The 26,510-nt window shown below is 39.0% G+C and overlaps 1 protein-coding gene across 2 annotated transcripts in view; it reads right to left on the bottom strand.

The window, feature by feature from the left end:
* The window catches only part of LOC137634903 (uncharacterized), a 160,400-nt gene that overhangs the window by 36,608 nt on the left and 97,282 nt on the right, over positions 1-26,510 (bottom strand). For both annotated transcript variants that reach the window (XM_068367451.1, XM_068367449.1), the window contains exons 14-17: positions 22,120-22,263; positions 9,474-9,654; positions 9,156-9,258; positions 5,633-5,913 (exon numbers count right to left, since the gene is read on the bottom strand). In XM_068367451.1, coding sequence (XP_068223552.1) covers positions 5,633-5,913; positions 9,156-9,258; positions 9,474-9,654; positions 22,120-22,263 — 709 coding nt within the window. The remainder of the gene's footprint in view (positions 1-5,632; positions 5,914-9,155; positions 9,259-9,473; positions 9,655-22,119; positions 22,264-26,510) is intronic.

The following is a 26,510-nucleotide window of genomic DNA, read 5'->3' as shown; positions in this document are numbered from 1 at the left end:
TCTCTCTCTCTCTCTCTCTCTCTCTCTCTCTCTCTCTCTCTCTCTCTCTCCGTAAGAAATAAAACCATAGTTCACATATGGCAACTTGAGTTTAAGAATGAAATTAACATGAATATTGTTAGTTGTGGCGATCAATTCCTCGCTTCAGGGGGTACGTACACGAAACAAAAACACGACATTCAATTACAACAGCTGATCTCTCTCTCTCTCTCTCTCTCTCTCTCTCTCTCTCTCTCTCTCTCTCTCTCTCTCTCTCTCTCTCTCTTTATACAATACTTACAAATAGATGAAGAAACCAAAATCGGTTTTCTTGAAGTGTCAATTAAATACAAAACGAAAAAATTATACCGTGTATACATCCATTTCAATCATAGCTTAAAATACGGTAACCGATTTCGTCCGCAAACCACTATTTTTTAGGAAACACCATTCTATTCCAGAAAATTTTTACTCTTTAAATGTCAATTGCGCTATAATAAAACATGTACTTATGTTGTTAAATTTCGGGTGTGTTTTAAAAATCGAGTATTGCTAACTTATTTTTGTTTTACTTTTGGCTGTGATCACATCAGCGGATGTCTAGCTTCCGCGCGAATACAATAACAAAGAATTGTTTACACCATTTCTTAACCCTTTTACCCCCGGGGTATTTGGAAATTTCTAACCCTTAACCCCCAGGGGGTTATTTTTTTCCCAGCACATTTTGCAGTATATTTTTTTTAAATTGCTCTAACAGCCTTAATTTTTGTCATAGAGAGGTGAGGTTGGTGTCATTCTCTTGGAAAATGCCTGAATTTTCTCAAAAAATTATCAAAAAATATAAAAAACTAATTTTTATAGCATTTTTTTGCAAGGACGTACCGGTACGTCCATGGGGGTAAAGGGATGGCTTTTGTGAAACGTACCACTACGTCCTTTGGGGGTAAAAGGGTTAACTTATTCAAACCATCTATACAGTTAATATTACATAAACACCAATGTGTTATAACCTATCATATTTATTGTTTAGTACTTTAAAACCATCCCTCTCTCTCTCTCTCTCTCTCTCTCTCTCTCTCTCTCTCTCTCTCTCTCTCTCTCTCTCTCTCTCTCACACATCGAACATTATAGCGGTAACCTAAGTGTTCGGTGACTTTAAAAATAGGCCTAGTACTTTCTTCTTTTACCTTTTTTGCATATGGATCCATAATTGAGGTGGGTACAAGTTGACTTATAACTGAAGTTAGGAAAAGTATTTTGGATATGGAAAGGACAATTATCTTTCGTAACAGTTTAGAATTATCGTAAGTTATCACTCTGTCATTAGCGGCAGTTTGCTATTGTGGATTAAACGCATAAGGAAAAAAAAATTTCCAGCTTTGCTACGAATTTAGGAATTTATATGGATACGGTAAGTAAAATATTTGTAATAACAATGTTTACTAAATGTTTGTAATATCATTAGTTATGACTTAGATCATGTGTGTTTAATGCATTCGTTTGTTTATTATGATCGAAGATGGAGCGTAAACAAATGGAAGGTTTCCGTTTCAGGCGGCATCATAGAGAAAAACATTTCATAAATGGCATTCATTTCATTTATTTGAAAGTTCTAATAAAAAATAATTAGAACATTGGTAATAACAAATTCAACATATAATCTATACTTGGTAAAATTGCTGTCAATTCAAAAACACAGATGTATAAATGCGTCTGTTTCTTCGTTGTGATTAGAGATAAACGTAAACAAAACATTGGTTGTCGTTTTCTATTGTGCTTTTTAGCGATTTTATATCATGCGTTTCGCATGATATAAAATCGCCTTTATTTTGATAATTCTGGATTTTCAATCATACAACAAGCTAGTCTATAGAGTGATGGTTTTGCTATTCACCAGTTGTATTATACAATAGATATGACAAACATTAAAATTTGTCTGTATTTTGGGTTGTGTTATAACGGGAAATATATGGTGTTTACACCTATCCTGGTTGTAATTTTAACCATTTTTCAAGTTATTAGAACTTTAAAGTATATTAAATGTTTTATTTATTTACAAGAACAATTTGATATTATAAAGAAATACAGTATAGTACAAAGAAAGTATTGGAAATGGGTAGTAAACACATTTGAATAGGCAAATTGCTGGTTTCCATGGCCGCAATGGAATTATTTCTGTTAGTTGTGTGTTTCGAAATTCGCGATTTTCCATTTACACGAGGTCATTAATCGACCAAATTCTCGCATAATTCGGGACCCTACTGTATATCGAATAAAACGGAAATATATAAAGTTAAAAGGATCATTGACTGGGGAGGAGACTAAACACTAGTTCATTAAAAACTACGTTTTCAATCTCTCACCGTACAGTGCCTTGGGACGAGAATAAAAACTAAAAACGTTTTATCCTTTCTCCCCGTACAGAGACTTGGGACGAGAGTAAAAAACTGACTCGAGAACAACGTTACTCGCTTGGGACGAGAATAAAGATCGGAACGTTCTCTCTTCCTCTCTCCCTCTCCGTCTCTCTCTCTCTCTCTCTCTCGATTTCACACAGAAGAGAAAAGCCCACTTACCCTTCGTCAATAAACAGGTTATTTGACCAAAGGAAAAAAAAACTGAAAGGACTAAGAAATTGAAAATTAACAAGTTCCTTTAAATTAGTATTTAAAACATTTCAGTTTGAAAGAAGAATGAACAAAACGTCAGAATCGATTTACTCTTTCTGCAAAGTGAAACCGTGATTCTCTCTTTCTCTATCGTAACGATAGAGCGCAAACTGCGTAGCATAAATAAACCAAACGTTAGTTCATCTTTGAAACAGCACGAAGACTATTCAAAGAAAATCTTTCATAAAATATCTACTAAAAAATATTCATTTAATAAGTTTAAATCATTTGCTCTGTAAGAGTTATTAACGAAAATAAAAGTTGAAAGGGCTCAACGTTGTTTAACTTCGGTTTCCAAGTTAGGACCGCCTACTCTCGGATTAGGGGAGGAATAGGTAAGGTCGCATATAAACAAATCATTAAAATTTATCTTGATGTTTATTATAAATGGAAAGCTAATCGAAGAGGCCTAATAAAGGCGGGTGAGATATAAAATATATAGAGGAAAATCTATAATTAACAACAACAATTTATAACGTGATAAGATAATTGCTAAAAGCCTAAAACACACTTCCGTACACTAAGGGAAGGGTCAGCCATTTTGAAAAGTCAAAGAAAGTCCAAAAAACAATCCAAAGTCATCAACAATTAAATCTATCCAAAAAAGAGTTCAAGAGTTTAAGTTGAAGATAAAACACCTGCACTGCGAAAGCTCAAACCAAAAGGAAGTACTTCACCAAGACTGTTGAAAAACTCCAGGTTAACAGCGAGTAATGGTACGTCTTGTCGATCAGACCGACAGAGAAGAATTGGAGCTGTTTACATGTATATGCGGTATCTGGCCGATAGTTGGCGCTGGTGGGCACACCCGCAACCTTCATAGCGATCGCTCGCGAGTTTTTGTGTTTTTCTGTCGAGCCGCCGGAGACGTCAGCTATTATATATTCACCGGCTAAGTTAAATATTTAAAAAACATTAGTAATACCACCATCATTACATATGCAATGCTTACTAAGAAATCTGTTGCTGCAAAAGCTAACCTATACACAGATGTGTAAATGTGTTCGTTTGTTCAATATGATCGGCAATGAAACGTTACCAAAACAATGGTTTTCTTTTTAGGCAGCGTCTTTAGTAAAAGCATGATATAATACCGCCTTTACTTGATTTATTTTGGATTTCTAAGGACACAACAAAAGCTAGCTTATACATTGATGGTCTTGTAATTCGCCAGCCCCCTTATACAACAGATATGATCTAAATCCATTAAAATTTGCCCTAATTTTCAACATCGTCTTATCAGAAGGTTGTCTTATACATGGAAATATATGGTACTGGTTGTAGAATTACTCTATTAAAAAATCACCATATCACCAAGTAAAAAGATAATAAACTAATAAATATAAACCCATATGTTTAGTCCCGCAAGCGCACTATGGTGTGTACTTAAAAAGGTCTTTGCAGTGTCGTTTCAGCCTTAGCTACACTCACTTTTTAACTTTCTACTAAACCTCCATTCTACATTAATTTCTTCCTTCTTCCCATCCAACCTTTTTACTTCGAACTTTGTAATTTTTCCCCTCGAACACAAGTGCTGAATGGTTTCCCATGCACCAGTGCCAGACTTCAAAGTCAAAATTCATTAATGAGTCATAAAAGCAAAAACTTTTCAATAATATCTTTGATATTGACTAGTACATGACTCTTATTTAAATATGTAACTGAAACTGAAAGGTCAGATACATATACAGTAGAACGAGGAACACTTAGAACCTTGTACAATACTCTACAAGATAGAAGAATACGAAAACCTAATACAAAGACGGTAAGTCTTGCACCTATAGACTTTTCCTTGGAGGAAATTTCCTAGGTCTAAAAATGTCTTTAATCTTACTTTCAGTGATTCAATATGTCAATTTTTGCATTGCATTCTTTATCACGCTTACAAACTTGAAAAAAATATATTCCAAATTTACATTTTTGTAACTACTAAAAGCTTTTCTTCTGCTCCCACTACACAATTATTTAATCTGTTAGGGGGGTTAAAGGTACAGTGGCCTACCTGAGCATTACAGTCTTCCCTATTTCAAACATGGTATCTTACATTTTTCCTCTACATCATATCTTACATTTTCCTCTAGATTGTATCTTACAACATTAACTAATTACAATGAATCTTACAACATTATTCCTCTTCATTTTTATCTTACAACATTACAGTATTCCTCTTTTTGGGGGGATCAGGTCCTGTCTAAGTAAATAATTTGGTTTCATGGGTCCTAATTTCCTCTTTTGTCTTTTAGCTGATCACATTATAAATTCAATTACTTACAGCAAGACACATTTGAAAATCATAAAAAATAATGGGTCACAATTGTATAAAGGGGGGGTCAGCCTGTTGTTCTATTGAATGAAAATCTAGTCAACATAATTGATAGGCATATTCCTTCGCGTGGTAAAATACCGAATCAAGGACAAACCCTGGTTCAATGATGATTTTTGTAGACATGGTTATTTGCAGAAGCAAGAGGCTTATCACCTTTGAGAAAGTAATAGATCAGATTTGACTCAGAAAAACTATACTCAGTTAAGAACGGTTGTACAAGGTTTATGCTTTGACTGAAAAGGAATAAAATTTGACTATAAAAGAAACCATATCTGTATGGTCCCACTGTGCCCCATGCTGCAGCACCTCCAAGAGCCAATAATTAGAGTGGGATCTGAAAACCCTAAGGAAGGCTAGAGCTGACGCAAGCGTTAAAAGAGAGAGACACTCTTGCACTTGTAGGCGCCACCACTTCACTAGGGGAAGTGACTGGGCCCTGTGAAACAGTTATGCAGGAATCAATCGCTCATCACTATGACTGGAAAACGCTAGGGAAGAGAGTGTATCATACTAATAGGGAGATCTCAGATTATTTATTTAATGAGAGGGGTTGAATCTGTCCCTTCCAGAGGAGGATCAACAATGAACTTCAGGAAGATTCCTTGAAATAATACAATATTATTCAATACAGTTTATTGATAAAATAAGCTGTACTAACCTTGTAAAATTTGGTGGGAGTCCTGGAGGAGTAGGTAGCAGGACTTTGTTTGTAGCTTGCCCTCCAGGAGGAGTTGGCAGCAATGGCCTGTTAACCGACTGATTACCATGTGGAGTTGGAAGCAAAACTCTGCTATTTGCTGAATTGTCAGGAATTACTGCTGATCCAGCAAGACCTGGTGGTGGCTGGCTTAGGTCGGGTAAAATTGGCTGCCCTTGAGAATCTGACTTATATCTCAAATGGTCAATCTTTAACGGCATGGGAAGGGGGACTTCTTCAATCTGTAAAATAGATTAATATTATGTAAGACTACCTCTTCTATATGTAACTTTAGATCAGAAACCTAAGCTTTGAAAATGAAAAATTGAAAATAATTTTCAAGTCCTTATGTACCAAATAAATGTCTCTTTCGCCACTTTCCTATAGGAAGTACCACCACTGCCTTATGATATAAAATTGCTTATTGTTTTGAAATTAAATACCTAATACAAATACTGTTAAATAACCATTTAAGTGAAGCAATATTAAAAGAAATACATACATATACCAAAGGCACTTCCCCCAATTTTGGGGGGTAGCCGACATCAACAAGAAACAAAAACAAAAAAGGGGACCTCTACTCTCTACGTTCCTCCAGCCTAACCAGGGACTCAGCCGAGTTCAGCTGGTACTGCTAGGGTGCCACAGCCCAACCTCCCACATTTCCACCACAGATGAAGCTTCATACTGCTGAGTCCCCTACTGCTGCTACCTCCGCGGTCATCTAAGGCACCGGAGGAAGCAGCAGGGCCTACCGGAACTGCGTCACAATCGCTCGCCATTCATTCCTATTTCTAGCACGCTCTCTTGCCTCTCTCACATCTATCCTCCTATCACCCAGAGCTTTCTTCACACCATCCATCCACCCAAACCTTGGCCTTCCTCTTGTACTTCTCCCATCAACTCTTGCATTCATCACCTTCTTTAGCAGACAGCCATTTTCCATTCTCTCAACATGGCCAAACCACCTCAACACATTCGTATCCACTCTAGCCGCTAACTCATTTCTTACACCCGTTCTCTCCCTCACCACTTCGTTCCTAACCCTATCAACTCGAGATACACCAGCCATACTCCTTAGACACTTCATCTCAAACACATTCAATTTCTGTCTCTCCATCACTTTCATTCCCCACAACTCCGATCCATACATCACAGTTGGTACAATCACTTTCTCATATAGAACTCTCTTTACATTCATGCCCAACCCTCTATTTTTTACTACTCCCTTAACTGCCCCCAACACTTTGCAACCTTCATTGACTCTCTGACGTACATCTGCTTCCACTCCACCATTTGCTGCAACAACAGACCCCAAGTACTTAAACTGATCCACCTCCTCAAGTAACTCTCCATTCAACATGACATTCAACCTTGCACCACCTTCACTTCTCGTACATCTCATAACCTTACTCTTACCCACATTAACTCTCAACTTCCTTCTCTCACACACCCTTCCAAATTCTGTCACTAGTCGGTCAAGCTTCTCTTCTGTGTCTGCTACCAGTACCGTATCATCCGCAAACAACAACTGATTTACCTCCCATTCATGATCATTCTCGCCTACCAGTTTTAATCCTCGTCCAAGCACTCGAGCATTCACCTCTCTCACCACTCCATCAACATACAAGTTAAACAACCACGGCGACATCACACATCCCTGTCTCAGCCCCACTCTCACTGGAAACCAATCGCTCACTTCATTTCCTATTCTAACACATGCTTTACTACCTTTGTAGAAACTTTTCACTGCTTGCAACAACCTTCCACCAACTCCATATAACCTCATCACATTCCACATTGCTTCCCTATCAACTCTATCATATGCTTTCTCCAGATCCATAAACGCAACATACACCTCCTTACCTTTTGCTAAATATTTCTCGCATATCTGCCTAACTGTAAAAATCTGATTCATACAACCCCTACCTCTTCTAAAACCACCCTGTACTTCCAAGATTGCATTTTCTGTTTTATCCTTAATCCTATTAATCAGTACTCTACCATACACTTTTCCAACTACACTCAACAAACTAATACCTCTTGAATTACAACACTCATGCACATCTCCCTTACCCTTATATAGTGGTACAATACATGCACAGACCCAATCTACTGGTACCATTGACAACACAAAACACACATTAAACAATCTCACCAACCATTCAAGTACAGTCACACCCCCTTCCTTCAACATCTCAGCTTTCACACCATCCATACCAGATGCTTTTCCTACTCTCGTTTCATCTAGTGCTCTCCTCACTTCCTCTATTGTAATCTCTCTCTCATTCTCATCTCCCATCACTGGCACCTCAACACCTGGAACAGCAATTATATCTGCCTCCCTATCATCCTCAACATTCAGCAAACTTTCAAAATATTCCGCCCACCTTTTCCTTGCCTCCTCTCCTTTTAACAACCTTCCATTTCCATCTTTCACTGTCTCTTCAATTCTTGCGCCGGCCTTCCTTACTCTCTTCACTTCTTTCCAAAACTTCTTCTTATTCTCTTCATATGACTGACCCAGTCCCTGACCCCACCTCAGGTCAGCTGCCCTCTTTGCCTCACGTACCTTGCGCTTTACTTCCACCTTTTTCTCTCTATATTTTACATACTTCTCTATACTATTACTCTGCAGCCATTCTTCAAAAGCCCTCTTTTTCTCTTCCACTTTTACCTTCACTCCTTCATTCCACCATTCACTGCCCTTCCTCACGCTGCCTCCTACGACCTTCCTGCCACATACATCACTTGCAATCCCAACAAAATTTTCTTTTGCTAACTTCCACTCCTCCTCTAAATTACCAGTTTCTCTTACTCTCACCTCGTCATATGCCATTTTCAACCTTTCCTGATATTCACTTTTTACCCCCGGTTTTATTAGCTCTTCAACCCTCACTAGCTCCCTTTTACATCCACCTACTCTATTCCCCCACTCTTTTGCTACAACTAATTTTCCTTCCACCAAAAAATGATCAGACATACCGTTAGCCATACCCCTAAACACGTGCACGTCTTTCAATCTTCCAAACATCCTTTTCGTTATCAACACATAATCCATTAATGCCCTTTCTACTACTCTTCCATTTGCCACTCTTACCCATGTATACTTATTCTTATCTTTCTTTTTAAAAAAGCTAGCACTTATTACCATCTCTTGTTCAACACACATATTAAAAGAAATACTATACTTAATTTATGAATATTTTGTTTATTGACCAAGTCCGGGAACAGCTAGGTACTGGAATTAGAACACAATAAAAAAATTGAAAAAAAGATATGCCCATAACTTCCCTCATTCATTAGTGGCTGACAAGTTCATGAAGTAGTTAACAAGCAAAATAATACTAATACTGTACATCAAACCTCCCAGAGATGGGACATTCATTGATGCATTTTCAACTGTAATTGAGACTTGACCTAAACACATAAGCTTACTTTGGATTTTTCAGTGTAAGAAAAAACAAATGAGAATAATACCCACTTTACTATCTTTCAAGTGATCAGGATATCCTCTGGTAACTAAACTGTCATATTCATGATCACTTGATCGCTGTTGCCACTGCTGCTCTTGTGAGTTGCCATACCTGGAAAGAAATCATTAGATAATAGTGATATAGTGTTGCATGGTGTCTTGTCCACCTATCTTACAATTCCTGATGTTTCTAATACTAAAATCTAGGTTCTAAGAAATGCCTTCTATTTAATTACTATTCATGTTTATCCATGACTAGTGTAAAAAAGGAATAAAATTCCATTGTTCAAGATTCAAAGATATTTTTGAAATAAAATCATGACTTACCCATATGACCCAATTTGTATATTGAGTTCCCATGACGGTGGAACGCTATGGTATTCTTTTCCACTTGCTTCACCACTTGATGATGGAACCCCTAGGACCACTTCTTGTGCAGTAGGAAGATTCTGGTTGGGATCTGCGTGTCCATAACCATATCCTTCCATTGGACTGTATGTAATAGCACCTAAAAGCAAAGATAATGAAGAATACAGGCCCTTCACAAACACACAAGTCTTATTCTACTATACATCCCTCTGAAAACATCTCCATCAAACTTTAATTACATTTCCAAACTGACAATACAGTATAGTAATACCTTGATTTAAGAGTTAATTTGTTCTGCGAGTGTGCTAGCAATCAAAAACATTCATATTCTGAAACAATTTTTCCTCTAAGAAATAAAGGAAATTCACGTGAATTCCAAAAGTCCATAAATACATATACAGTATACACTCAATTCTAAATGTTTTATCATGCTAATCATTGAACAATCTATAACCTAAACATTAAAATATAGTAAAAATTAATAATTCAAAATTAAAAGTAAAAATAATTAACAAATTCACCCACACTTTATCTTTGAGGATAGGCGTGACTGGCATGAGAGAGACGAGAGAGGTAAAGGAGGAGGGGAATGAGTGGGTTACTGCTGGGAAGGAGAATCTCCCTCCATGAGAACTTCCGGTAAAATATCTGGAGTTCTTTCTCTTTAATTACGTCTACTATTACAAACAGAATCACTTAATTTATGCTTTACGGGCATTGTTCCGTTTTATTTTGACAAAGAATCACTTGATTTATGCTTTATGGGCATTCTTCCATTTTATTTTGACAAAGAACCTCTCTAAAGACAAATATTTTGCATTGTCTTTAAATTGGCATGAAAATGGGGTAAAATTTATGTGAACACTATGTGGGTGGCATAAGGGCAGCATGTGGCTGATTATGTGTTAGTCTCATCAGTAAGCACACTCACACTCGCTCTGAGGGGAGAGCAAGCTGGTGGAGCACTCTCATGAGCACTATTCCAGAGATCCTTGGACGTAAGAGGTTCTGCTGCTGTCAAGGGGCATTGGCCCATCTCCCTTTAATTCAGAGCGAGTCTCCATCCTTAAACTGAGCTGATAAGGGAAGGCAACAAAGTTGGTGTCTCCAGGTCAACCGACTAAGGCTGACATGCCAAAGGCTAAGAGGGCACCCAAGTGACCGTTCTGAGAGTGTGCCTAAGAATAACTACTACATCAGCACCCTGCCTATAGAGCCCTTGGGAGGTAAAAGCATTCCTTATAATTACACAGTACAAATTGAGCATCTGCTCAGGTTTGTATTGTATAGGAATTCAATTTAACTCACTAACTCGATCTTACTTCAGGCTGTATTTGATGGAAGCAAAAGGAGATTAGAAGTATTACTCCCTGGGCAAACAAGGGTAAATGATCGATCAAGAGTAGTTAAAAGGCATGTGACGAATCGTGAACAGGAAGATCTGACACAGACAACCACTTGAGCGAAGAGCTGCATTTTGCTAATGTTTATGTTATGTTGTTCTTTTAAGAACATGTGAACGTCTACTATGTCATGCCGTTCTGTTAAGAGCGTACGAACATCATGTTATGCTGTTCTCTTAAGAGCTTGCGCACATCTGCTGTACTATGTTATATCGTTTTCTTAAGAACGTGTGAACCTCTAGTAGTCCATCTAGTCTAGCTGTCTGGGAAAGCAAACTAGGGAACAGGAGCTACTGTCAGTGAGATATCGCTAAATAAATTAATGATGAGCATAAGATGAAATGTTCCAAAAATTTTTCAACGTCAAGTTGCTTGGAAACATTCCAAAGCTGCTCGCATCGGGGTGTTATTCCAACGTTTGCACCTCAAGAGTAAGTGTGGAACCCATCAATTGCAGTAAAGGATTGTTGACGGATAAATCACAACAGCGCTCGACTATTGTAGCTTTCTTTATCATCAAGAGTGTTGGCTAGTCCTATTTCCTCCAATGGAAGACAAAAATGTAGAAGTATCGACTGAAACTCCAAAGGAATGGTCTTAAAGATTACATGCTTCCAAAAAAGAAAAGTCCTGTTTTCTTTCGTTCGATTGTCACCACCCGACTACTACCTTCATGCGACAGAAAATATTAATGCATGCAAACAAGCTTGTACAAAGCCTCTATGCATAAAGCTTTCCAAGAAACTGAATGCTAGTGAAAAAAAAAACAGTATTCTGATCCTGGATCAGTCTGCTGCCATGCGTGATGCTAGGCGACAGCTTTACCATTGTAGTAGAACGTTCTAATGTTTTTATTTACTTCGGAAGACTAGTGTTTCACACAAGCACCTATGAATTCTTGTTGCTTTCTCTAAGATAGAGGCAAATGTACGATCGTAATTGTGCATTCACAGATAAGTTGAGTTGAATATAGGATTTAGGCATTAAGCCAAGCACTGGGGGCATTCACAGATAAGAAAAATGTTACAAATCTAAACCAATTTGTATTTTCTCAACAACTGAATTCTGAAGCTCCAAGTCAAGCCATCCAAAACATTTCGGAACCTTTACAGGCTAACCTGGGATTTTTATTGCAATCTTATGAGAAAGAAATTATGCGGAAAATGTCAAATCCTCCAAAAACTTTATCACTTGCCTTGTGACAGACTCGGGCTCTCACAGGAATTTACAATGATCCATGTTGGAGGCTTGGGAGGTCTCACTTCTGGAAGTCTATGTTCTATCACTTTTTCTATCCATTCTTCAGGTTTGTATGCATCCAGGTTTCTTGGTGCTTTATCACATAGAGCCTCAGAAACCATAAAATGATCCATTTTCATGCTATAAATTTTTTGTTTCCTTCTAAAGCACACTCTAAACTTGAAAATAATACTCAAGCTCCATGAAAATTTCTTTGATCATCCCAAATCTATAAAAGACTTCATGAATTCTATCATAATTACAACCTATTGGAATGTTTTCTAAATGGAGAATTTTCAAATTTTTAGTTGGATCTGGTAATGCGCCAGAACCAGAGAGTATAGTATTATTGTCATCCTTATTACAAGAGAAATTTTCTGCCAGTGCTGATGAATTGTCTGTAATAACACTGGGCAAAAGAGTATTGTTGGAAGAATTCTTTTTATTGCCGAGGTCATCAACAGAATTTTTCTCATTTAAACAAGCAGAGGTCACCAACAGTGTCTAGGGTTCGTCATCTAATCCAGGGGTACAGGAAACATTAATTTTACTCATTAATTTTTATGAAGGGGACGGAAGAGGTAATAATAATAAAAAAAAAAAAATGGAAAAAAATAAGTTTAAGGGAAAGGAAATATAAAAACTGAAATCCCAAAGACCCAGTTAACCTTTCTTAGAATTAATTTCTCCACCAATGACAACCGCAAGAGCTGCTTTCCATGTCCACTCCCTATCTTACCACAAAGGGAAGGTACCCCTACAACAAAAGTAGCTCAAGTGTATGCCAAATCCGCTTGATGGGACTAAGAGCATTTCAAGAATATAATCATCCACACTTTAATCATAGTGGCAGGCAAACCGGACAGAATACCAAGAGTCCTATCTCTATGAAACCGGCCAACCCCTGGAATCCGAAGGTCAAGTTTTTGTTCGAGAATAGTTCTGCGGGCCAGTATGGGAATATTGACACTCCTAGGTGACCAAACATTATCGGGTAGTTAGCAAGACAATCACAGCTCCCACAATTGATTTTGAAAAAATTACAGTCCCAGACACGATGTCCCTTAAAAAAATATGGACAGTGAAATGGGTAAGAGAGTTTTGACAGCAAGGTTAGAGACAGTTGATAAATATGAAGGAGAATGAAGTAATTATAAGTAATAGAAATTTACAGTCAAACTTAGGAACAAATTCACCAGTTCAAGAGCCCTCTTGCCATCACACGACTTCAGCATGTGACTGACAAGACGTGTTGAAGACCAATGACATCATCAAGGCCTTCTCTCATTAAGAGGGCAAGAGTGTTAAGGAGTCACAATATAATCAAGACTCCAATTCCAGGACAATATTCTAGAGACGCTAATGCGTCAACCGGGAATAAGACAAGAATAAGTTTCCTGCCACAGCCAGAGAAGAATGTGGAGAGACTGTTGTCTTCAACCACGGCCGAGATCAAAATGAGAAAGGTACAAGTGAGCGGGGGGGGGGGGGGGGGGGGGGGAGGGGTTGTTGTTGCTTCTAGCCACAACCACTGGTTAACAGCCAGGCGTTTATTTACACCTCGTTAAAATTTTTATCGCCATATATCAGTTTGCACCAATTTCTTTTCCTATTGTAAAAACCTAGCATTTATATAGTGTAGGAATACACAGCTTTACTTTTTGGCCGCTGTAAATGGGCATATAATTGCTCAACAGAGTTGCCTGGCTGAGTAGTACATATGTTAATGAGTGTTCAATTTTTTTTTTTTTCATCAAGTATGCATAAAAATGTGCTTACAGTCAAAGTAGGCTTGGGCTCAAAAGTGTTTTAAGAGTGTATAACAGGTTTATACTCCCTAGCAGTGTTTATAAAAGCTTAAATTTATTAAGAACATATAAAACTAGGAAAAATTTAAAAGATAATAGAAAAACAAATAAAACAATTTCTCTACCTACTTTGTGGTTTTTCAACTATCGTGGGGGTGCCTGAAATGGAACCCCATGAAAGCCAAGGGATTACTATACAGTATCCCTAACTGCTCGTATTTAGTTACCCGTAATGTAAGATACTACTGCAGTGTACAGTATTTGAAAAGTGATGACATATCACACCAACAGAGTGCAAATTTTCAGTTAATGCATACTGTACTTTAAATATTAAAATAAAAAAATTAGGTCCCCTAGTAAAATTATTCTTAAATAAATTTGTTATATACAATATTGGAAAAACTAGATCATCATTGAGTCAGGGGTTTTCAACTTTTAAAGGTAAACAAAAAGGTTACAGATGGATCCGTCAACGAAAACTACCGTAGACAATTGCAACTGACCTAATATTTGAAAATTAGAAGAAAAAAATTTGTCTCAGACACTTACTACCTATCCTTTTCAGTGATCTAAGGATGAGACTAGACTAATTATATATTTTCTCTTTAAATTTAAGTCACATATATGGTAGCCGTTGCTACTGTAACCAAAAAGATAATCCTTTAATGAGTAACCTTCTTTGTAATAATAGATATTACATTTCTAGCCAGATGGTTTACCCAACATATGAACACCTGCAGTATTAAATTCTTCCATTTTCTTTAATTGAAACAGGAGTTTGCCAAAACTTCAAAAATTTATTGATTAACCTCTATCGGTCTTTATCATTCATATTTCTTATGTGACGGTTCTTTATAATCAATACTGATGATAACAACCTAATTAGTTTTCTTTAAAAGGCTGATATGTCCAAAACAGAAATGAAGATTTTATGAACAGTTATCCATCAATATTGAAATAATTTAATTTCTATAGAAAAGCAGTTCTATAATTGTGGATATCATTAATAAGAGAATCAAAAATACCAAGTAATAAGAGTGGACCATCCTCCTTCCCACCTTAGAAAATATCTATTTTCTTCCAATAAATCTTAACCTTTTTGGTTTCAACATGACCCTTTCCAATCCTCCTTTGTGTGATGGGGAAAAATGTAGAAAGAATAAGTATTTCATAACACTCAAACAGAATAATAAGCGTATCAAAGATCAAGACTAATTAAGATAATGCAAATACGAATGCTGAAAGGAAATTAAAAATTGAAAAGTTATTTCATTATAATGACAATAATAGAAAAGTAAATGGAGCAATAATATTCCTGACTTGGAAAAAAGGAGTTTTATACTTGCTTCTTGTCATATAAAAATGACATTGTAAGTCACTCATACTTGGGGTTTTTATTAGTAATTTTTTTTTCCAGTTTGAAAAATAGCAAATATTTCCCCCCAAAAAATGATAAAATGCACACTAAATGGTATATTTCTCAAGGTTGGCTGGTTGTACTCCGGTTCTACTCATTTACCTCCAAAGAGTAGACTTAACCTTGAGGTCTGACAACTTTTGTCAGCTCCTGAATGTTATTTTACTATTTTTTTCCACAAAGTTGAATGGCTAGTGATAAAAATGATATTTTAATTATAAAATAAATTTTTGAATATACTTACCCGGTGAATATATAATAGCTGCAACTCTGTTGCTCGACAGACACATACAATAAAAACTCGCCAGCGATCGCTATACAGGTTGCGGGTGTGCCCACCAGCGCCAACTGTCGGCCAGATACCACTCTCGATGTAAACAAAGACTCAATTTCTTCTCATCCCACTGCGTCTCTATTGGGGAGGAAGGGAGGGTCGTTTAATTTATATATTCACCGGGTAAGTATATTCAAAAATTTATTTTATAATTAAAATATCATTTTTAAATATTTAACTTAGCCGGTGAATATATAATAGCTGATTCACACCCAAGGAGGTGGGTAGAGACCAGAGTTAAATATGTTTACATCGTATAAGCTAAGAGTTTTTTATTTCATTTTGGCAGTTATCAATATAACAAAACCAAAATAAATAGGTACCTGGTAAGGAAGTCGACTTAGACGATTACTCTGCCTTGTAAGTACGTCTTCCTTACGGAGCCCAGCGATCCTCTTAGGATGCTGACAGACCCCCAGGAGCTGAAGTATCAAGGGCTGCAACCCATACAACAGGACCTCATCAAACCCCTAATCTGGGCGCTCTCAAGAAATAACTTTGACCACCCGCCAAATCAACCAGGATGCGAAAGGCTTCTTAGCCTTCCGGACAACCCATAAAAACAACATTAAAACATTTCAAGAGACAGATTAAAAGGGTATGGAATTAGGGAATTGTAGTGGTTGAGCCCTCACCCACTACTGCACTCGCTGCTACGAATGGTCCCAGTGTGTAGCAGTTCTCGTAAAGAGACTGGACATCTTTCAAGTAAAATGACGCGAACACTGACTTGCTTCTCCAATAGGTTGCGTCCATGATACTTTGCAGAGATCTATTTTGCTTAAAGGCCACGGAAGTTGCTACAGCTCTAACCTCGTGCGTCTTAACCTTAAGCAAAGATCGGTCTTCCTCACTCAAGTGTGAATGAGCTTCTCGTATTAACAATCTGATAAAATATGACAAAGCATTCTTTGACATAGGCAGGGATGGTTTCTTAACCGAACACCATAACGTTTCAGATTGGCCTCGTAAAGGTTTAGTACGAGCTAAGTAGAACTTAAGAGCTCTAACAGGGCATAAGACTCTTTCTAGTTCATTGCCTACGATCTCCGATAAGCTAGGAATATCGAAAGATTTAGGCCAAGGACGAGAAGGTAGCTCATTTTTGGCTAGGAAACCAAGTTGCAGAGAACAAGTAGCTTTTTTTGACGAAAACCCGATGTTCTTGCTGAAGGCATGAAGCTCACTGACTCTTTTAGCCGAGGCTAAGCATACCAGGAAAAGAGTCTTAAGAGTTAAATCTTTCAGGGAGGCTGACTGTAAAGGCTCAAACCTGTCTGACATGAGGAATCTTAGGACCACGTCTAAATTCCACCCAGGAGTAGCCAAACGACGCTCCTTAGAGGTCTCGAAAGACTTAAGGAGGTCTTGCAGATCTTTATTGTTGGAAAGATCTAAGCCTCTATGCCGGAAGACCGAGGCCAACATGCTTCTGTAGCCCTTGATAGTAGGAGCTGAAAGAGATCGTACTTTTCTCAGGTATAAGAGAAAATCAGCTATTTGGGCTACAGAGGTACTGGTCGAGGATACGGAAACTGACTTGCACCAGTCTCGGAAGACTTCCCACTTCGATTGGTAGACTCTAATGGTAGACGCTCTCCTTGCTCTAGCAATCGCACTGGCTGCCTCCTTCGAAAAGCCTCTAGCTCTCGAGAGTCTTTCGATAGTCTGAAGGCAGTCAGACGAAGAGCGTGGAGGCTTTGGTGTACCTTCCTTACGTGTGGTTGACGTAGAAGGTCTACTCTTAGAGGAAGACTTCTGGGAACGTCTACTAGCCATCGAAGTACCTCGGTGAACCATTCTCTCGCGGGCCAGAGGGGAGCAACTAACGTCAACCTTGTCCCTTCGTGAGAGGCGAATTTCTGCAGTACCTTGTTGACAATCTTGAATGGTGGGAATGCGTAAAGATCTAGATGTGACCAATCTAGGAGGAAGGCATCTATATGTATTGCTGCTGGGTCCGGGACTGGAGAGCAATAGATTGGAAGCCTCTTGGTCAGCGAGGTTGCAAAGAGATCTATGGTGGGTTGACCCCAAGTCGTCCAAAGTCTCTTGCACACATCCTTGTGGAGGGTCCATTCGGTTGGAATTACTTGACCTTTCCGACTGAGACAATCTGCTAGGACGTTCAAGTCGCCCTGGATGAACCTCGTTACTAGGGAGATGCCTCGATCTTTTGACCAGATGAGCAGGTCCCTTGCGATCTCGTACAAAGTCAGTGAGTGGGTACCTCCCTGTTAGGAAATGTACGCCAAGGCCGTGGTGTTGTCCGAGTTTACCTCCACCACCTTGCCTCGAAGGAGATTCTCGAAGCTTATCAAGGCCAGATGAACCGCCAAAAGCTCCTTGCTGTTGATATGCATGCTCCTCTGACTCGAGTTCCACAGACCTGAGCATTCCCGACCGTCCAGCCCCAGCCCAAGTCCGATGCATCCGAGAAGAGAACGTGGTTGGGTATCTGAACTGCCAGGGGAAGACCCTCTCGTAGGCTGATATTGTCCTTCCACCAAGTCAGACAAGACTTTATCTTTTCGGAAATCGGGATCGAGACCGCCTCTAGCGTCTTGTCCTTTTTCCAGTGAAAAGCCAGATGGAATTGAAGAGGACGGAGGTGTAGCCTTCCTAGCGAGACAAATTGCTCCAGGGATGACAGCGTCCCTACAAGACTCATCCACAGCCTGACTGAGCAGCGTTCTTTCTTCAGCATCTTCTGGATGGAGAGCAGGGCTTGATCTATTCTGGGGGCCGACGGAAAAGCCCGAAAAACTTGACTGTGAATCTCCATCCCTAAATACAGAATAGTTTGGGATGGGACCAGCTGTGACTTTTCCAAATTGACTAGGATTCCCAATTCCTTGGTCAGATCTAGAGTCCAATTGAGATCCTTCAGACAGCGATGACTGGAAGAGGCTCTGAGAAGCCAGTCGTCCAAGTACAGGGAGGCTCTGATCTCCGATAGCTCGAAACTGGTACCCCACATTCCTGTAAACAAACCTCAGAAACGGTTGGGAATCCGGGTGTATAGGAATGTGGAAGTATGCCTCCTGAAGGTCGAGAGAGACCATCCAGTCGCCTTCCATAAATGCTGTCAAGACAGCCTGGTAGATTTCATCGTGAAGTTTGTCTTGACAATGAATACATTGAGCGCACTTGCCTCTTACGTACTCCTGCAGTGAACATGGCTGCCAAATCATGGAGCCATCCCTGAGGGACTTGTCCCTGCAGAGAACGTGGCTGTCAGATCATTGGAGCCATCCCTGAAAGCCTTGTTTATGCATGACATAATTGTACAGCAAAACTTCAAAGGCTCGAAAACAGCTGTGAAGTTGACCTGTAAAATCTTGGAGCGTCTCCTGGCCAGGCGCCAGGGAGAGTCTACGAGATTTGAGAAGTCTATCTGGGCAGAGGCAGGAACTCCCAAGCCGAGAACTTCTCTCGTGTCATATCAGACTCTCGCTCTATAAGCCAGTTTAAAAGAAGGGAAAGCAAAGGCTGTATCCCCCAAACTCCTCCTGGTGATAAACCAGTCGCCTAGCAAATGTAAAGCTCTCTAGGAGAGCGAGAGAGCACTAGCTTATAAAACAACGGCTTCGAAGTAGCTAGGCCTAGTGTAAGCTCTGACGTTTAGGCGAACAAGGAGCAGCAGTTACAAAAAGATCCGGACAAAGATCCTTAAAAATCAGCATGATTTATTTAAAGTCCATAGAGGGCTAAGCAGCTTTAGGCTCCTCTCCGTCTGACAGAGTCCTCAAGGGAATATCAGTAGGAGGGGGAACAGCAACTTCCTCATCTAAAGGAACCTTGTCCGATAATAGCTGAGTCTCAGGCAAGGGAGAGACCTACCGTGGTGGCAATGCTTTACAAGCAGAGTCCACACGCACTGGTGCATTAGTAGCGGACCAGGACGCAACGTCATGTAACTGCTTGACAGTCTGTGAACTGTCAACAACAACAGGTGCGAGAGACCAGGACGCAACGTCATGTAACTGCTTGACAGTCTGTGAACTGTCAACAACAACAGGTGCGTGAGGACGCACAGCGTCCACTCGAGACTGCTTTGACCGCCTAGACTGAGCAGTCAAAACAACTCTAGAATGCGGAGGTTGACGCACAGCGTCAAAACAAGTCAACTCCGATTGTTAGCGAACGTCCTGAACGTCAACAGGAGCATCAGCAAGTGGCCTAACGTCCAAATGTGGCTGAAAATCCACACGAGACCGCATCGAGTGTGGTTCTAAACAACCTGACTGACGTGACTTAGCTACGCCAACGTCAACAGGACGCACAAAGGAACGTTAGGTTGGCTGAAAGCCAGGATCTCGATGAGATAAACGGCTAGGCTCAACGGACTAATCGGCAGAATAAACTTCCATAAGGGAGGCAAGCTTATTCTGCATGTCTTGCCGTACAACCCATTTAGGATCAACGGAAAAGGTTGCGGTAAGAGACGAGGGTAACGTCTGTGACCGCAAAACCTTGCCAACAAAAAGACTCTCGGAGTCTGTGTTACGCTTTTGTTAGGCGGCGAGCAGTCTTCCGATGACTGCATAGGGTCAGAGCTGTCCTAATGGCTACAACCAGGACGCTGGACCTGTCCTGAAAGGACTGACTTTCGCTTAAGGGCCTCGAAACCTTGTTTCAGGTTTCTTATGCGAAAAGCCTTCGGATGACGAGGAGAAAAACGTCTCTCTCGCCTTATGGTAGGGGTGATCTTGTTAAGATACACCCGATACCATAGAGGGAACATCTGTTCGCTGATCAAGGCCTCTCGAACCCATAAGTCGTACGACATTACCTCTCCCCTGGGCTTGGGAGCTTGCAAGAGGTCCCGGACTAGGAGAACGACAGGCACGAACAGACGAACCCTCGGTCGCAACACTGATAACACTGCGCAATATCACTTTATCACTACGATTTTCTGTTTAGCACTTATTTCACTGAAATCGAAACTTTTACTGATTTCTACCTGAAGCACGCAATTCTAACCTCATCAAAAGGTAGTAATAGCGAAATCAGTCGTATAATGCAAGCACATTAATACCAGCAAAAAACAGTAAACATATTTTAAGATAAAAAATTCAGTGGCTGGAGAAGAGACTAAACACTAGTTCATTCAAAACTACGTTTTCAATCTCTCACCGTACATTGCCTGGGGACGAGAATAAAAAACTAAAAAAGTTTTATCCTTTCTCCCCGTACAGAGACTAGGGACGAGAGTAACTCGAGAACAACGTTACCCGCTTGAACGGAACGTTTTCTCCCCTCTCTCTCCCTCCGTCTATATCTCTCTCTCTCTCTCTCTTGATTACGCACCTAAGAGAAGAGCCCACTTACGTTTCGTCAAAAAAATATGTTATTTGACCAAAGGAAAAAAAAACTGAAAGGTTTTTCAATTAAAAAGTTCCTTTAAAATATAATTTAAAACATTTAAGCTTTGAAAGAAGAATGAACAAAACGTCAGAATCGATTTACTGTACTCTATCTGCAAAGTGAAACCGTGATACTCTCTCTCTCTCTATCGTAACGATAGAGCGCAAACTGCGTAGCATAAATAAACTAAACGTTAGTTCATCTTTGAAACAGTACGAAAACTATTCAAAGAAAATCTTTCATAAAATATCTATTAAAAAAAAATATTAATTTAAAAAGTTTTAAATCATTAGCTCTTTAAAAGCTATTTACGATTGAAAGGGCTCAACGTTGTTTAACTTCAGTTTCCAAGTTAGGACCGCCTACTCTCAGGAAGGTCGCATATAAACAAATCATTAAAATTTATTTTTATGTTTATTATAAATGGAAAGTTAATCGAAGAGGCCTAATAAAGGCGGTGAGATATAAAATATATAGAGGAAAATCTATAATTAATTTATAACGTGATAAGATAATTGCTAAAAGCCTAAACACACTTCCGTCTAAGGGAAGGGTCGGCCATTTAAAAGTCAAAGAAAGTCCATACTCTCTTTGTCATCAAAAAATTAAATCTATCCAAAAACGAGTTCAAGATTTAAGATGAAGATAAAACACCTGCACTGCGAAAGCTCAAACCAAATTAAAGTACTTCACCAAATATGATGGGAAAAACTCCAGGTTCTACAGCGAGTAAAAGTACGTCTTGTCGACACGTCGACAGAGAAGAAATTGAGTCTTTGTTTACATCGAGAGTGGTATCTGGCCGACAGTTGGCGCTGGTGGGCACACCCGCAACCTGTATAGCGATCGCTGGCGAGTTTTTATTGTGTGTGTCTGTCGAGCAACAGAGTTGCAGCTATTATATATTCACCGGCTAAGTTAAATATTTAAAATTGTAAAACTGTCAAAATAATATAAACAAAATCATCATACATATATACATACATACATATATATATATATATATATATCACCATCAAAATAATAAACATACCATCAGCTGAAAAGTAAGGTACTGGGAATAGCTGATTTGGTGGAGGCACTGAATTAGGCACTGTGAATGTATCCGGAGGTGTTGCTGTAACTTCCGTAGTAGCTGAAGATTCTGCTGCCGTACTTTCTATCTTGACTTTTTCGTCTTTATGAAAATGAAAATATATGAAATTAATTTGAAATATTTGTAGAAAATTCAATGAAACTCAAGTTAAAAATAAACAGCCACATTCTGAAATATAAAGGCTTGAGAAAATAGCAGTTAATTATATTTTTCTACGGTGTTACTAGAAAGAAGGTAAGTCATGAACAACGTTGTGGCCCCAAAGGAAAGTCAAATATACATCATAATGTTTTTCTCTTACAAGGTACATGCAGAGATTAGTCCCTCAGTTACCAAAACAAGTCTCTGAACAAATGCATATCTACATCTTATTTCTGAAATATATCAAAATAAATTCCTCAAGGTAACATTTGTTGAGTGTTATTCTAAGTTGTCAGGAATGACTGTTTCCAAAACGGCTCATACATCTCAAATTTCATTATTCGATTTGGGTAAGATCTATAAATTGTTATCCCAAATAAAAAGAAAGGCTGATAATTTAAGTTCTCCATTAGTGCTAAACACTTTCACCCTGCAAGACGGATCTATTGCCCTATCTAGTTCTGAATTATAATCTGATCTCTGCCCTTGAGCCCATCAGCAAGCAATATACAATTATATACAAAAAAATTGCTATATGAATTTAAGATATTTCGACATATGTAGTAGGAAAATTATACATACATGATTAGGTTGAAGGATTCAACTTGAAATGACAAATTTGGAAGCAATTTGTATTTTTCCCATGTACAAACCTGGAGCTATTTTTAGGAATATTACTTTCGGTAAAACTGAAAGACGAGCCATAAGACTTTTAACGAGGGATAATCACCAAACCCGCTAGTTAGCAGGAGGGGAGGAGAGTAGCCGGTTACCTCGCTCACTCACACACCTGGGCTGAGCATCTATTTTGCTTGCAGGCAGGTCTTCTTGGGGGACAGATGCAGGTAGGTCAATCCGTACAAATAGCTTCAGGTTTGTACAGGTAGGAAAAATACAAATTACTTCCAAATTTTTTATTTAATCCGTTACTCTACTGTATACTGTACAAACCTTTGCTATTCATAGGGATGACTTAACCCCGTGGTTTCCTCCGTACAATCTTGAGAGTAACTGGTAAGGACTCTTACATCTTCCTAAAATTTCGTGCTCTGCACGACTAGCGGCCTCTGGACGCTGTGTGCTTGTGATAATGGTAATGTGACTGGCTTAGGAAAGAGTTCTCCAAGTTATAGGAACATTTGAATGTACCATAGACTTAACCTAATCCTTCCTAGCAAGAGGTATTAGGGACACAACAAGTAATATTTCTATAATAAGTTATACAAGGGAAATGGTTTTACCTGCAGAGAGGTAAGGCCAGCTTTGCTGAGGACCCTGGTGCCGACTCCCCAAGAGAGAGGAAGGTGAAGGACAGAAAGGAGCCAGTCATACTTACTCATTTACCCTAGACTAATCCTGGGTAACCTTAGCTCTCAACCCTCTGCAACTTGTTCATCAAGGAGCCTGTGGTATTTAAACCACTTGTTGTGCAGTCACAACAGGACAAATGGAAAACGTTTCCATGCTTCTGTGGGTCATGTCTTGCAGGTAGTGGGCGGTGAAGGTAGTTTGATGCTTCAACACGCCTGCTTGCAGTACCTGTGTCACAGAGTAGTTCTTTTTTAATGCCAGGGACATTGCAATGCCCCTGATGTCATGATCTCTTGGTTTTTGTTTTGGCTGTGAGTATGCTTTATAGTGTTGTTGAATTTTTATATTGAATGAGGTGGTTTTTTAACTTATTTTTAAGGAATATGGTTTGTTTAAAAGTCCCTTCTTTCCAAGTCGGGTTTGTGATTACATAACAGAAAAATTTTGTTTTGCACGGACATTCATCAGTAGTAGCGATTCAAGGGTATGGGGTTTGTTTTGATACATCCTGCCACAGACTTGGTTACAATTTCCTTGTTCACATCCCCGTATCAGAAATGGTTGTAAGTATTTCATCTGGGAATAATGGTCCTTATTAATAAGAGACAATCAGTATATTTTGAACAAACTACGAACACAGCAAGTAGTGCCCCTAATTAACTAGGTGAGATTAGAATGTTAATTCACCTTTCCAAAAGGTGCTGTATTTTCTTGTTGAAAGTTTTGTTCTCAGGAACTCAGCAATTTTGGATCCAAATTTTGTAGATTAAGGCCCTAAATATTACGAGTAAGCCTACTGTACATCTCTTAAATTTTGCAGAAAAGTTTCTTGGGTAAGAATATTAAGAACAGTTCAATAATGTATCTGTTTGATGTTGGATGGACATTATCTTGAGAAATTCTGACTATCTTATCAAGACTACTGGCCTCTACAGCCTATAGTGACTGATGCTGTGGCTGTGGCCTTCTAAATTGTTTTAACGAAGTTGTGTTACAGTTGAGAGTTAATGTGGGTAAGAGTAAGGTTATGAGATGTACGAGAAGGGAAGGTGGTGCAAGGTTGAATGTCATGTTGAATGGAGAGTTACTTGAGGAGGTGGATCAGTTTAAGTACTTGGGGTCTGTTGTTGCAGCAAATGGTGGAGTGGAAGCAGATGTACGTCAGAGAGTGAATGAAGGATGCAAAGTGTTGGGGACAGTAAAGGGAGTAGTAAAAAATAGAGGGTTGGGCATGAATGTAAAGAGAGTTCTATATGAGAAAGTGATTGTACCAACTGTGATGTATGGATCGGAGTTGTGGGGAATGAAAGTGATGGAGAGACAGAAATTGAATGTGTTTGAGATGAAGTGTCTAAGGAGTATGGCTGGTGTATCTCGAGTAGATAGGGTTAGGAACGAAGTGGTGAGGGTGAGAACGGGTGTAAGAAATGAGTTAGCGGCTAGAGTGGATATGAATGTGTTGAGGTGGTTTGGCCATGTTGAGAGAATGGAAAATGGCTGTCTGCTAAAGGTGATGAATGCAAGAGTTGATGGGAGAAGTACAAGAGGAAGGCCAAGGTTTGGGTGGATGGATGGTGTGAAGAAAGCTCTGGGTGATAGGGGGATAGATGTGAGAGAGGCAAGAGAGCGTGCTAGAAATAAGAATGAATGGCGAGCGATTGTGACGCAGTTCCGGTAGGCCCTGCTGCTTCCTCCGGTGCCTTAGATGACCGCGGAGGTAGCAGCAGTAGGGGATTCAGCATTATGAAGCTTCATCTGTGGTGGAATTGTGGGAGGTTGGGCTGTGGCACCCTAGCAGTACCAGCTGAACTCGGCTGAGTCCCTGGTTAGGCTGGAGGAACATAGAGAGTAGTCCCCTTTTTGTTTTGTTTCTTTGTTGATGTCGGCTACCCCCCAAAATTGGGGGAAGTGCCTTGGTATATGGATGGGTGTTACAGTATTCCTTTTTCATTATTCCAAATATCATTAGGAAGCATTTGGAGAACTATTAGGAAATGATTTCTGAGATATCCCCATTAAATTGTAGACCTATTGATTTTGAATTCTGTGTTATACATTTCTCATTTCTATCAACCTAAACTTTATATTACAAAATTAACATCGTGTTGGTTTGTCCCAGAGTCATATAGCACTAAACACTGTTTTCAGTGTTTAGGGACACTATACATTCACAGATATTTATTGTTATCAATTATTCTTTTAGCTTATAGGCTTACTTAGATCTTCATTTTGATTTGACCAAATTAATAATACTGTATATCAATAATTGTCTGTTTTCCACAAAAGAATCTCTTGGGCAAACAATATTCCTAGATACTGATAATGAAGTCTTGATGCAATTTGCAAAAAATATAACTGGTTTTGTGACAAAGTGATGTATAACCTAGATAATACAGAATTTCTGTTGATAATGATTTTAAGAGAGTGCTCAAAAAGTAAGAACTTTCATTGTGAAATCCTCAACAAAACCAGAAGAGATTTCTTCTGAAATCCTCAATACAGCAGGGAAATTATGTTCTGAAATCTTTAATACAGCAGGGATATTTTATCCAAAAAAAACCTTAACAGACTTTTTGTGATAAACATTATACGTAAATAATATAGCCTTAGTCTTCATTACAGGGGAGACTCCTGTTGATAAAAATGATAAAAAGTACAGACAGACCATAAGAAATACACTGGCAAAAACAGACTTTACCATAATCAATGTAGTTATACCTGATTCCCCCTAGGAGTTGACAGATGAAACAAATTTCACATGTGGCAGGTACAGTATTTATCTATGACCTTTCTCCAGTATGGTTTGGGGTTTCAGGTTGCCCATAGTCCTACTGCTTTTTTTCTTTTACAAGTTCTACTCACTTACCCCCATAGTT

This window comes from Palaemon carinicauda, chromosome 45 (assembly GCF_036898095.1).
Source record: "Palaemon carinicauda isolate YSFRI2023 chromosome 45, ASM3689809v2, whole genome shotgun sequence".
Classification (NCBI taxonomy): domain Eukaryota; kingdom Metazoa; phylum Arthropoda; class Malacostraca; order Decapoda; family Palaemonidae; genus Palaemon; species Palaemon carinicauda.
This window is presented reverse-complemented; position numbering and strand designations above follow the sequence as displayed.